General features: G+C 50.1%; 3 protein-coding genes across 3 annotated transcripts; 1 reads left to right on the top strand and 2 right to left on the bottom strand.

Annotated features, from left to right (window-relative positions):
- Window positions 1–591: 591 nt before the first annotated feature.
- F4812DRAFT_451883 (uncharacterized protein) lies at window positions 592–3,426 on the top strand (the record flags this gene model as incomplete). The annotated part of the gene is made up of 2 exons (XM_047936272.1): window positions 592–671; window positions 786–3,426. The coding sequence occupies 2 exons, from the start codon at window positions 592–594 to the stop codon at window positions 3,424–3,426; spliced, it is 2,721 nt and encodes a 906-aa protein (XP_047788722.1).
- Window positions 3,427–3,761: 335 nt separating this feature from the next.
- On the bottom strand, window positions 3,762–5,176 carry F4812DRAFT_460680 (glycoside hydrolase family 28 protein; the record flags this gene model as incomplete). The annotated part of the gene is made up of 2 exons (XM_047937729.1): window positions 3,762–4,582; window positions 4,648–5,176. 2 exons carry the CDS (start codon window positions 5,174–5,176, stop codon window positions 3,762–3,764), a joined length of 1,350 nt encoding a protein of 449 aa, XP_047788721.1.
- A 2,601-nt stretch (window positions 5,177–7,777) lies between these two features.
- On the bottom strand, window positions 7,778–9,808 carry F4812DRAFT_451882 (uncharacterized protein; the record flags this gene model as incomplete). Its single annotated transcript, XM_047936271.1, has 4 exons — window positions 7,778–8,654; window positions 8,710–9,035; window positions 9,111–9,541; window positions 9,631–9,808. 4 exons carry the CDS (start codon window positions 9,806–9,808, stop codon window positions 7,778–7,780), a joined length of 1,812 nt encoding a protein of 603 aa, XP_047788720.1.
- Between the last annotated feature and the right edge of the window lie 4,007 nt (window positions 9,809–13,815).

Genomic DNA, 13,815 nt, shown 5'->3' with positions numbered 1-13,815 from the left:
GACCAAGTACTACAGTAAGCCTGCAGCAGCTCGCAGCAGTTCACAACAGCTCACGGTAGCTCGAATCCTAGACGGTTGGCGAAGTCAAAAACGTGACAAACGTGGGGACGGCAATGTCCGAAGCCACTGATTTTTTGAGGCGTTCTTGAGGTCCATCCTTTTAAAACGCACTGCCTCGCTGCCTCGCTGCCTCGCTGCTTGTCATTTGACGTCTTTAAATCTTCCTAAGCCCTGCCTTGGAAGAGCTAAGGCCTACCCTTGTCTCCGAACTCTTCTCTTGCCAACCCACTCACTGACGAGTTTGGGTTTGCTGTTGGACCTTTGCGCTTGGAATTACTCAATTCCCAGATCCCAGCGAATCACAACTTCTCGTACCCTGCCGCTTATCCGTCTACAGTTCCGCAGTTCCAAACATCTTAAGAAGCTAAACTACAGTTGGCGAAATCTATTCGGAGCCGGTCATCAAGGCTGAGGAGCAGGGATCTCGAACTTCGGTACATATCAACTGCATTCTTCTCTAGTCAACACTCCCGGTTGCCATGTTTTTGCAGTGATCTTCCAATAAAGCTGGTCGAATATCTCATCTCCAATATGGTTGATGTCGACATCGACGCGTTCTTACGACAAGGCTATTGGCCCAGTTCTAGAGCTAAAAGCCCAGATTCACGATTGTAAGTCTTCATATACACCTAAGGTTCGCTCGAATTCTCGTGGGATGAGCTTTGAGCTTTAAGCTTTGATAAATCAGTCTTGGGTGAATTACTGATACGTCATATGTAACGCAGTGCTACTTCGAATACGCCATCAAGTCAATCCTCTTATGTCAATGTGACGGATTCGAGTCAATTACCATATAACACCCGTCGCCAGCGCGATTATCCCCCACCTCCGAGTGTTGAGGATGAGACGGCATCGCTCGCAAAGGAATATAAAGCTACGGTCCCGGTTCCGGGTGAGGGGCCGATTCACCGAGGGGACATTGACCAGCAACCTATCCTCCTTCCCGTGCATGAATTCAATCCCGAGAGGCGCTTCGTTCTAGTTCCCACACCATCCGATTCTATTAGTGATGATTCCTCCGAAAATGTTAAGAAGCTGCCGAGGCGACCCAAATCAAGGGATATAAATCCTAAGCCCGATCCCGATCCCGAATCCGATCCTACCTCTTATGAAGCTAACACCGGCCGCAAGTATGAGTCGCGTTCGCGCCGTGAAGAATCACCTGAAGCTAAATCGGACCCTGAACCAAAACGTGAGCGACGCCGGAGCAAACTCGAACAGTTGCCTACTATAACTACGGACATTGAGCCTGATTCTCGGAGATCCGATACAAGGAGACCGAAATCTACGACAAGATCTGATAAAGGTGATGAGAGTTACTACTCTCCTCGTCATCATTCTCGACTTCAGTCTGGGAGTATGTTGTCCCCGGATGTCATAGAACATGCTAGCAGAGGGAGGGACCGAGCATACTATAAAGGGGGTTCAGATTCTTATACTCAAAGTCGTAATCGCTCAGCTCATCCTCATGTCGAGTATGAGAAGGTTCCTCGGGACGATAGGAAATATAGAGATAAGCCCATTAAATCCACAAAGTCGATAAGTCCTACTCATCACAAACGACGCTCGACCGCGGATATCCCCCACCACACGAGATCATCCTCAAAGGTAGATTATGGGAAGCCGCCGCCGTATACCGAGCGTCGGTCGCCAAGAGCTGACGATTCTGTTCGTAAGCCATACGAGCGGGATACAGTATCTCAAGCATCATCTGATTCCGATGAGAGGCCAGAAGTCCCACCTCATGGCGAACGTATCTATTCAAGTGATGAAGACGCATCATACCGAGCCCTTCCCCGCCGTCATCGGGATTCATTCGTATCCAGCGATGGCAAATTTTGCCTCCAAAGTCCGGCAGAAATCAGACCCAGTAGCGACCGAAGACCTCGCGGCACCTCACCGTACCCGTCTTCGAGAACTTCTCAGATCTACGAAAGGGATTCGCCATCATCGAGTTCGCGTAGCTCTACATTTCCCAAAGATATTAAATTTTCACGGAGCGAGCATCGTTCTCAGAATTCATTATCTCGCTCTTCTACGGGAAGATCTGAGCTTAAATCTTCTGCTCCAATCGTAATTCCTGCTGCCGCCGCCGCCGCTGCTGCTGCCGCCACAACTGCAGCGTTTGCATATTCTGGCTCTCCAACTGACCCGCGTAGGTCGGGTATACTCCCACCACCTAGAGTAGGATCTATCCAGCAAGATCCTCGCTCGTCCACGTCGGCATTATCGACGAGTCCTCAGAGACACGCTCGCCACCCGGTAGAATCAGGTTCGCCGAGAAGTATTGTCAGCACAAAACACTCTATGCCCCCGTATAAACGATATATGGACGAAGTCCAAGCTGGCGAACTTCCTGATATGCGCGACTGTCCTCGCAGGCAACCAACTGCCGGGCACATGGATTGGCTAACACTTCCCCGCTGCGACAATTTCGATATCTGTCCGTCGTGCTACGAAGCCACGTTTTCCCGCACCGAATTTGCGCACCAGTTTGTCCCGGTGCCGTTCCGCTCGACAGATCGCCACATCGTCTGCGACTTCGGCACCTCGCGATACTACCACATCGCGTACTTCCTGACCAGGAAATATGGCATGGCGGACCTAGCCATGTTCCGAAACATCGCCAACGTCACCGCCAAGAGCCAGCCCTGCGCGGGCGCCAAGGAGGTCTCGCGCATATGGTACTCGGTCAAGGACCCGCGCTTGGGCCGCCCCGTCGAGAGCTTCACCGCGTGCTTCACGTGCGCCAAGACGATCGAGGTCCTGCTCCCGAACCTGACGGGGCTCTTCGTGCCCATGGACTCGCCGGCCGAGGCGACGCGGGGCGTGTGCGCGATGCACCAGGACAACGAGCGCAGGTTTCTGTTCTATTTCGACCTACTGGAGGCCGCGGCCGACAAGGCCCTGATCACGAAGAGCACGCCGGACGTCCAGGCGCTGGCCGACCGGCTGCGCGACCTGACGGCCGTGCCCGAGTGCGCGCGCAGCACCCCGATCCAGAACGGCAAGTGGTACACGATGCGGTCGATCCCCGACCTCACGGTCTGCGAGGAGTGCTTCGGGGAGGTGGTGTGGCCGATGATCCAGCGCGACAGCAGCTCCATCGCGGCTAACTTCCACAAGAACCCGCAGCTGCTCCCGCTCGCGGCCTGCCAGCTGTATTCCGACCGCATGCGCAACATATTCCAGTGGGCCGTGCGGCATAACGACTTGCGGTATCTGGAAGCCAAGGTCAGGGAGCGGTTGACCAAGGAGCAGGAATACCACGCTACTATAGTAGGGCTTGACCCGCGCCGCTTCGGCAAGGAGTGGGTTGACGCCGAGCTCGAGCAGGCAACGAGAGAGTGGCAGAGGTGGGAGTAAGATCATTTTTAATGGATACCTACCTAGACCTAGGTAGGTAGATAAGGCGCGGTCATATAGATAGAAAGGGGGGCGGTTGCGGTTATGTCATGTCAGGAGGGTATGGTACGGTATGGTATGGCAAGGCAAGGGTATGAGACCACGCTGATAATGTGTGACGAAGATGAATGAAATTAGAATTCGTAGTGAACGAGTAATGAGATATGGTTATGGCAGGTTGTTGGGTACGACTTCTAATTTGCTACGTACAAGGTTAACTTCGAGCTTGCCATAATGGCATTCATCACTCGGACAGGAAATTCCGTCAATCTCTTAATATAAGGTGTTCTTCCATCCTAACGGTTTCCGTTCAACTGCTGCGGCCAGTCGGCAGGGCACGTTCCCGTGCAGGGGATGCCGCTGCCAGCCTGGCCCTGGATATTACTGCACAAGTACTTAGGCGTGCTCCTCCCATCTAGCGGCTGAATATCCACGTTCTCGAAGCTGAATCCCGAGCAGGGGCTGCTCGCGGAGCAGTGGATGGCCGCCGCAATGTTATACCGACTAGTGCCCGTGACGTTGATCCAGCGGACGTCCTGGATGGGCAGGCGGCTCTGGTCGCAGCCGCGGGCGGTGTAGATGCAGGAGGTGACGTAGATGGGCTGGTTGACGTTCTCGGCGCGGATGTTGGAGAAGGTGACGTTGCGCACGCGCCCGTTGCCGCTGTACGTCTTGACCCAGGCCGCGTTCGAGCTGTGCGTGCACGTAATGTTGTCGAAAGTCACGTCCTGCACGAAGTCCGGCGCGTTCCCCGGGTTGTTGCCCAGCGAGCCGATCGTCGCGCACCCGGACTCGTAGCAGTGCACGTCAGAGACTTGGATGTTGGTGCTGTTGCCTTTGATGGCTATGCAGTCCTGTCGGGGACAGTTAAACGGGCGGGTAATCTCGAAGGTGGCGGTGGTATGGAAAGGTAAAGAAAGGGATAGGAATTGGGGGAAATAGGGGAAGGGGAGAGCACTCACATCACCGCAGGTCACAGTCCAATTCTTAATGAAGACATCCTTCGAGTTCCAGGTATCAGTGCCGTCAGTATTCACGGTGCTCCATTGGCTGTTACTAGTCGAGTTCATATCCAGATTCGTCATAGTGATGTTCTCGCTATATGCGACGAAAGTATCTGATTTCAATGTTCCTGTTAGCCATCTATCCCTCGGGTATCATGGGCGGTGGGGGGAAGTTTACGCCAGAACTGGCTTTGTCTCCAGGTGATTCCATCAATGAAGACGTTCTTAGCATGCCAAAGCGTGAAACTGATCGGTCGCCCGGCTTGGTTACTTCCGCCGCGGTTCTCATCGTACCAGAGCTGACCCTGGCCGTCAAACAGCGCCTTGCCGAAGCCACGGATGCTGATATCTTGGCCACCAATACGCCAGGCTGTGGATCGCTGGGCATATTCGACACCAATACTATTTCGCAGCCAGTATTGGATATCCGAGGACCATCGCAGCGTGCCGTGAATCTCAACATCCACGTTGCTTAGATCTTTAAGATCCATCACTTTGCCGATGTGGAATAACCCCTCCGTCAAAATTACCTTACCGTTCTTCCCGCATTGCTTAAAAGCGTCGAGGATCTGCTGCGAGTCGTCCGGTTCCCTACCGCCACTGGCCGGTAGAGGTGTTACCGTGCATGTCGAACCTGTAACGTTGAGAGCCGCGGAGGCTCCGCTGACGAGTACCAACAGAGCAGATATAAGCGATGTGAGCATCATTATTCTTTTATTCCTTGACTATGTGAACTTCGGATTCTAGCTTAGTCGCGGGACAGCTACCATTCCCGAACTTAGGAATGAATTGCACAGTCGCTGCTCTTTTCTTACTTTGGCTATTCGAGTTCTGAAAGACGTGAAAGCAGGTGAACGAAATATAAGCGATTGCATTTCCGTAGGAGAGTGGAGCGTCCCATTCCAGCAAAAGTCTCGCCGGAGCGGAGGTATTTCAATGCACGGTTCCCCTCAGCATCAGGTTCTTCCAAAGCCATAGAACAAAGTAATCCATATTACAGTCTTGGCTCCCGCGGAGTCCAGGCTATCTCCGTCAAGTTTTGGCCAGCGGTGAAATGGGGAGGGGGGAAAGGTTGTTGCAACACAAACGAGCAGCTACATATTTATCTTGATGCTATATTAAGGGAAAACGTGCATCGCGCAGCCCTGAAAAGGAACGCGCCTAAATCAGGGCATACAGGCGAGGAGACGTAGACATGAATATTGGCGAACTCGGCTAATGTAGATTGAGCGTGGAAGAAAGGGGTGAAGTTGATTAAGTGGACATTAAAAATCTGGGGTCTGGACTACCTCTACAACCTAGCCGCAGACACGAGGGAAAGCTTCGTTAGGATGTAGATGTGATTGGTGGAGAAATTTGATGAGACCAGGAGCTTGACAGTTCATCTACCACCAGTGTATATTTTACGATAGCCTGTCTATTTGTGCCAAGTCATCCGCAAGTAGCTGGAATAGGTTTTGGTTTGATATAGGAAATCTTACCTGTTAATATTTAGAATAGTCAGAAGGACCTTGAGGTGAATGACAACCTTTGCTCTATGGGTATAGCTCGGTATCAATAGTTCAAGTATAAATTTAACTCATTACATCACCCTACTCCCTCGACCTCATCGAGTTGTCATAGATTGCTTCAGTGGCAAGTGACTGGTAAGTTCTTTTTGAGTACCAAACCTTCCTGTATAAGCATGTGGCTCTACGAAGAGTAAACAAAGAATATAGCACACACCTGTACTTGATCAATGACAATTAGTCCGAAAAAGTATAACAGATGGTTGACGACCTTATTTGTCAAAAATCGTAGCTATAATTACCTCAAGGGACGCAAGCTTCTTAGGCAGTAGACACCACCCGACAGTACCTAAGCATAACCATACAGATTGTTCTCAACGCAGGAGGTAAAACCGGTACCTATGTCGGGAAGGGAATCAACAGAAGAGTCGACAATCGGGGTCTGTGTCTTTGTCGATGAAGAGGGAGCTTCAAACAATTGTTTTGGTTGAACAGCGCGTCTGCAGCCTTGACGGCCAAGTTCTATTACGACAAACGACATAAACCAAGGTTCTTTCGTGTCGGCCAAGCACGGTCAGAAAATTTCATGCTTAGAATCTTCGGTCTGGTCGTCCTACTAGCCTGCCTAACAGGACAATGAATTTCACCTTGAGAAGTTGTTTCTTGAAATCAGAATGAAGCCAAATGAGGCATGGCACAAGCTTCATTCGTCCTAGTACACAAAGCAAGACTGTCTGGAAAATGTCCCAATCTACGTCGTCAGAGATCCAGTTACTGTTACCAAAGCCCAAACAAGAACCTCCGGAGGCTCGAAACGGACATTCGTTCGCATTCAAGTCGCTCGCCAATTACTCAACTTGGCGTAAACGATAACGATGTCTCTGTTATCCAGGATAACGTGTCTCCAGAAGACTTCCCCTATCGTCGGAGATTGACTTTGGAATCTGCAACGACTTTTGGCGGTCCCGATGTTCCCGATACTCCTGAGACTGGACGCTGACACCAGAGCCACAGCCTATGGGGATATGGGGGTTGTTAGGCGTGAAACATAGAGAGCAAAGGACATGTATATATGCTAGAGTTTCTCGAGGAACAACGAAGTTATTTCCTATGAGTGGTGATACCACTCATGGTCAGATAGACTGTAATAGCAATTGTGCTATTAAGAAATACACTTTTGGCTCAGCGGTATATCTCATTTCCTTACCTCTTGCTCCATTTCGTGACACCCTGTCGCTCAGCCCTGCTGATTTATAAAGTAATATACCAAAGTTCATATGGTGATGATTATATCTCTTCTACGCTGCTATGTCATAACCTAACTTGGACTTGCTAAATGACTTCATACCTACATGTAGGAACTAGCTTGGTAAGGCGACTATGAGGCACTGTAAGGGCATTGCAATACAATGTATATGTGAATGAAAGTGTTATTTTGTTTGATCTATATAATCCGTCTATCCGATCCTTATATTCATAAGTCTAGATCGCGGTCTTGCCTATTTGTTCCCTTTCTTTTCACACCCACACACATAAAGTGCCATGTTCTATCCACGGACTGGGAAATCCTCCGATGTGATGCCCACATGTAAGTAGCTGAGTAAGTAGCTGAGACCCAAAGGATATCTTCAAGAAAAATAAAAAAGGCTTGCGGTAGGAAGAAGCAAAGCGTAATAATCATTATGCCAGACCCGGGCAAAGGAGAAAAAGAATGCCAGTAACGCCGACCATGAATTTTTTAAGTAGGTACTGTAGGTTATACGTATCACGTCATGTAAGTAGCGTAACTTTTTTTTCTTTTTACTTGAGAGGGTCGTATATCCTCTCCTTGATGTACTTCGTCAGGGCTACGTCGCCCCATTCTTCCCATTCGACCCATTGCTCTTCCGGGAGATCGCTGACGCCTTCCCTGCGGGCGGCCTTCATAACTTCCCGGGCGACGATGACGCTGGCATCCCGGACGCGCTCGATATTCGGGTAAATCAGGCCCTTGTGAACCTCTTCGGCGTTTAGAGACTCGGCCAACGAGGAGGCCGAGGTGTAGACCATCTCGTCGGTGATCTTGGATGCCTTGGCGAGGATAGCACCGAGACCTAGACCGGGGAAGACGTAGACGTTGTTGCCTTGGTTCGGCCAGTAGGTCACCGCGTGCTCACCGGCCTTTACGGCGAACGGCGCAAACGGAGAACCGGATGCGAAGATGACAGTACCGTCCGTCCACTGGACGGCTTGCTCGAATGTGCATTCAGCCTTCGTGAGAGGGTTGCTGAGAGGGAAGAGGATGGGTCGCCTTCCGGAGCCGGCAGAGTCGACAGAGGCCTTGAGAGCACGGACGACAGACTCGGTGAAGACGCCGAAAGTCGCAGTAAGACCCACGAGGGCGGACGGCCTTACATACTCGATGACTTCCTCGAGGGTGCGGAATTGGTGGCCGTTGTTATCGGAGCGGGCGAAGTACTTCTTGTGCTCCGCTAGCTTGTCGCCTCGGTCCACGGTAACCAAGCCCTTGGTGTCGACAAGCCAGAACTTTTCTTTCGCAGCTTGTTCTGAGAGACCGCGACGCGTATAGTACTCAACCAACTGCTTCGCGACACCGACACCGGCCGAACCAGCACCCATAAACACTAGACGCTGCTCCTCAATGGGAACACCGGACAGGTTAACAGCACCGATGTATCTAGATAATATGTAAGCAATTATTGGCATAAAACCGTGATGTGTAGACTGCTTACCCAGCCAACACGACGGCACCAGTTCCCTGGATGTCATCGTTGAAGCACTTGTACTTGTTGCGGTAGCGGGCCAAGTAGTTGAAAGCCTTCTCAGTCTCGAAGTCTTCGAACTGGACAAGCATGTTAGGGAAAACCTCAGCGGCAGCCTCCATAAACTCATCCATGAACTCCTGGGCGACGGCAGGCGAAGGACGTCTAGCCCGGAGACCCAGATACAGGGGGTCCTTCAGGTTGGACTCATTGTTGGTACCGGAGTCCAGAACAATGGGCAGAGTCTTTCCGGGGTGGATACCGGCGGCACCGGTATACAGGGCCAGCTTGCCGATCTAAAGGAGAGAGTCAGCCGCATGATTCAACGGCCACGAATGTAAGCCGAGATGGCGAGATGGCGGTTAACTTACAGAGATCCCCACACCATTCATACCGAGATCCCCCAACCCCAAAATGCGGGATCCGTCCGTTACCACGCAGATTTCGGGATCCGGATAAGGCCAGTTGCGCAGGATTGTCCTGATTGACCGGCGCTGCTTGATGGAGATGTACAACGCCTCCGGGTGAGTGTAGAGCGTGGAGTACTGCAGGCACACATCGCCGATAGTAGGGGTGTAGACCAACGGCATTAACTCCCGAACATTGTCGATAAGCACCCTGTAGAACAGATCCAAGTTTTGAGTCTTGAGATGCGACAGGTACAGGTACTTGTCGACATTGGTCTGCCTGGAGTTGATCACCTTCATGCAGCGGGCGACCTGGGTCTCAACGTTCTCCATTGCATGCGGTAATAGACCTGTGAGGTTCTTAGAGACACGCTCATCTGGAGTAAAAGACAGTCCTGAGAAAACATAGGGTATTAGTAGGAAAGCAAACGCAAGGGGCGGGGGGGTTATGCTGAGAAAGCTCTGGTTGGAAAAAATCAATTACCTTTGTTCCACAGAGGTTCCCGTAGTACTTGGTAGCCGCCAGCGGCGGACTGCGGGATGTAGTCTGTGCTTCGGTATTGTTGAACCTCGCCGTAGTGGTTCTGTGCGTAACCTCGAAGACCGTCTAGGGCGGCCATTTTCATCTGTTCTTCAATTGCGGCGATGTCGACCGAGGACATTGGGTTCAGCGCAGACTGCCGCCGTTGCAGGGACAAGGACAGACGTTTGCTTGAGACGGAAGTATGAGAGGAACGCGCAGAGGCGATAGAGAAGGAAGAAGGAGAAGAGGAACGAGGCGTTGATATATCTGAACCGGCGACGCTGAAAGTGCTAAACGCCATTGGACGTCGCGGTGACGGGTGGTGTGCAAGTATTAAAAGACAACGGTTGGATGTTGAGCTGATGGGGTGAGACGGAAGGGCAGGACTAATAGGGGACTGTCCGATCAAGCTGACGCTACCTGAGCTAGAACTGGCTGAAGACAAGGACGGAGCAGCAGGCGAAGACGATGGTTCCCCTTTTCGGATTTCACTACCAGTAGTGATGCAAGAGAAAAGTCCGGAATGCAAGGAACTAGGTTCAGGTGGGTGAACGTGTGGGTGAACGTGATGTGTCTGCTGATTACTGTCCCGAAGAGTATTCGTGTAATTTCTTGTGCTATTGCCGTGATGTTTAATCAAAGTCCGCCCAACTACGAGGTCGTCAATTGCAATGAGGCCATGCACAGGCGGGACCGGGCTTCTTAATAACAATAACGGCAAGGCGGCACAAGCATCAGTGCTGCTAGTATTAGTCGTATTACCTCTTGTAGCATTAGGAAGAGCATATGAAATCCCAAGGGTTCTAAATCCGTATGTCTTCGTTCTCGATCCTCTATTCGCTGCCGCTAGACGACTGCTAACACGGAGCCGTGTAAGCTGTGACAAGGGCGAACCAGGGTTTCGTTGGGGTTTCATAGGGGATCAAACGCTAGGTTCAATCGCTGTATTCCGTAGTGCTCTCTTATTTTTCCCTTTTGTTATTAGCCCAGGGAACCCAGGAAGCCCAGGGGGTGGGAGCCAAAGGGGAGCCAAAGGGGCGGCTGATCGGCAAGATACGGAACGAATGAGAAGAGAGGGAAAGGCGAAAAAGGGTAAGTGTAGGGTACCTTACTGAGTACTCTAAACCAACGAAGTACGGGCGTGCCGATATTCTTTTGCAATTGGGTCGAAAAAATACTTTATTTTGAGTGGGAAGCACGTTAAAATGCGCGTAAATCAATTAAAGTAACGTCCGAAAAGGGCAACTGGCAATGTTCTAGAGAAGTCTGTAGGAGTCGAAAAGAGCAACAGAGACAACAGAAACAACCTAATAGAACTAATGGTAGAAAATAGAAAAAGAGGATTTCTAAGTCAAGATGGAAAACTCACCAAATTTCCGGTTTTTCTTCTCTCTCTCTCAAGAAATATAGACGGAAAATTTTTGTTGGGACCCGATCAACGGGAAATCAAGAGATTACCGTACGAATGCACGCACGAATGTACGCTGGTACATATATTACATGGCATTACACATTACACGCTTTTACATATATACCTCCCATAAGTCCTATACATACGTCCCATGTTGTGGTGTGTGTAAGAAGATGGAGAGTAGTACAGGCAAGGAATCTGCACACCCGTAGGGTTATCCCAAAAGGTTATGAGGAGACCTCCATCCTCAAAATAGCTACCTACACATAACTACATATCGTCCGTACTAGAAAATAAGGATATACCAAATAGGGAAAGCTTTAAAGTTTGTCATTGGACCCGGGGAACGATCCTTAGGACTACCTAGCCTTACGAACTAACTGACTCCTTCGTAGTGTAAGTGGAACCTATTCGTACCTAACTTAGGGCAGCTAAGATGACGGTGTAAAGGTTATCATCAGCTTCCTTCACATGTCTAGCAATAAGTCGCCAAGTAACGACGTTGAGAGAGATCTAATATAGTCTTATGTTGGTAAGCGCCACGTATCTCTCGAGGGCCGAAACAGGGATCAGTAAACTGAACCATAAGAGCAGAATCTCGCTACCAGCCAGTTTTGCTCAGATCTATTCGGGAAGTGGCATATTTACTATGCAGCTATGTAACGGAGAAAGCTTTCCAACGCTGCCTTTTGATACGTCGGATATTGTCCTAGTAGTTGGTCTGTGAAGCGCTAGTTACTGAACCCTGTTTGGACCCTCAAGACTCGAGAGGAGATTGATTACGATTGTTTGATATTGAGCATGAAGAACGCTTATTGCTTCAATACGGGGCTGTGGCTGATCATGATACGATCACTCTGCAGACTCTCAACGTCTTTTCTCGTCAGCAACAGCGACAACGACATTCACGAAATTTCTATTGTATTACTCTAATGACATATCACAACACGGACTCCGAAAAAGTTTGGGGTGCATCGGATTCTGCCTGATCCTTGACGTTGCATGTCCGTCGATCCCGCAGTGCCGACTCTTGTGACTGGACCGAGGATACAACCAATTGAACTCTGTCTCCCCGTCCCTGCATAAGTCGGATTCGCGACTTGGGACCGTCCAATGTTTCTGATTTGATTTCGATAACGTACATGCAATCTAGTTATCTCCAATAGTCCTAGTTTCTAGATGGCGCCCGCTGTTCTTTTTTTCCTTTTTTCTTGTCTATCTCAAAAGTTGGGGATCAGATCGAGGGCGCCTCTTCACGAGATGCTTGTCATTCGTCAACGGTTGGAGGTCCTAGGACGAACCATCCCGGGGATAAGAGGGTATATCAGATTACCGAATGGAGACCATGACTCGAGGTGTCGTGTGCTTGACTAACCAAATCATGCGGTAAGGGGGCTTAAGTAAACTCCTTTACTTTACTATGGCCCCCCGTTCAATTTTTTTAAAACTAGCTTCTGGAAGCCCAATCCAGCACCAGGCCGAAATTGTTCATGATATTTGCAAGGCATGACTGCGCCGAAGGATGGGGCTGACAGGGCTGACGAATCTTTGTAAGTAACCCTTGCAAGAAACCCGGATTCTTCCGATCTGGAATAAGAAAAACAATGCCACGAGGCTTGGTAATCGTGGGTTTGCCAGCTAGGTGCGTAGCATCGTGGCTAATTTGCACCCACCTACAGAGAGGGCCGGTGCTATAAGTCTATGATATATTCACCGAATTCTGGCGAGATTCAACAAGAATTTCAAGATGGCCGAAGCATACATATCTGTAGCACGTATGTTCACCACATCATTTGAAATCCATCGGAAAAAATAGGGAAATAGTCGTACTTTACGACCATCGCTTCTTCCCGTTCGTCTGATGAACCGCCCAGCCTATTAGTGCTCGGCCTGCTAGCCAGCCAAGCATGGAAGAGACTCCACCGAGCTCAAACACAGATTCACTTTCACCGGGAGCCCTAACGGTTATTCATCTTTCATGCAGCTCCATTGTCCCCACTTGATCATCACTCCAGACTTCGGAGATACGCCATGACTGCTACCTAATGTATACCTATCGTATGCAATATACAAGGAGGCATCTGGGCTAATGATCAGCAAGTTGTAAAAGCCCCATTTCGATATTGCGCATGACCGCTCTCGAGCCTAATGAGAAGAGAAAGAAAAAAATCCACGGTACCCGCAAAGCTTGAGGCCCAGTCTTCTATTACTAGCAACGGTGAGCATTTTTTCAATATCGTGACTAACGAAACTGTCTTTGCCCATGGCCGCGACCGGCGCGGCCCGTTTCTAGAACGTCGTTCGAATATATATTCGGTCTGGGACTTACCGCACTGCAGCTCGTTTACCGCTGCGTGCTTGTCTCAGGGTGCACCCTGCTTCCTTGGCTTTTGAGCTTGTCTTGACTCTGACCCTCATGCATTATCCTTATTTAATAGGTGATTGAGCAAACTTCATGGTCTCGGAACGTGCCAGTGGCCTAGGCGACTAGGAGCGTGTCTCTCGGGGTTTCAGAGCCTTTTCAGTCTTATTAGAGGAGGCATGCTAGGTACATGTTATTGATGCAAAGACACATTGTCACAATTGTTGCATTGATGTGCCGAGATCATATCAGCCATGCCGCTATGATTGCTGCCGAATACAGAGATCAGCAGCTATTGATTGCCCATTATTACTGTCTCGGTGTTAGGCAGAATGGTCACGATGTGGCTAAATATTTCGCGGAGCTCGAAGCA

This window comes from Daldinia caldariorum, assembly GCF_022478825.1.
Source record: "Daldinia caldariorum strain CBS 122874 unplaced genomic scaffold F4812scaffold_12, whole genome shotgun sequence".
NCBI classification, from domain to species: Eukaryota; Fungi; Ascomycota; class Sordariomycetes; order Xylariales; family Hypoxylaceae; genus Daldinia; species Daldinia caldariorum.
The sequence above is the reverse complement of the archived record's forward strand: the minus strand, read 5'-3'. Positions and strand labels throughout refer to the sequence as shown.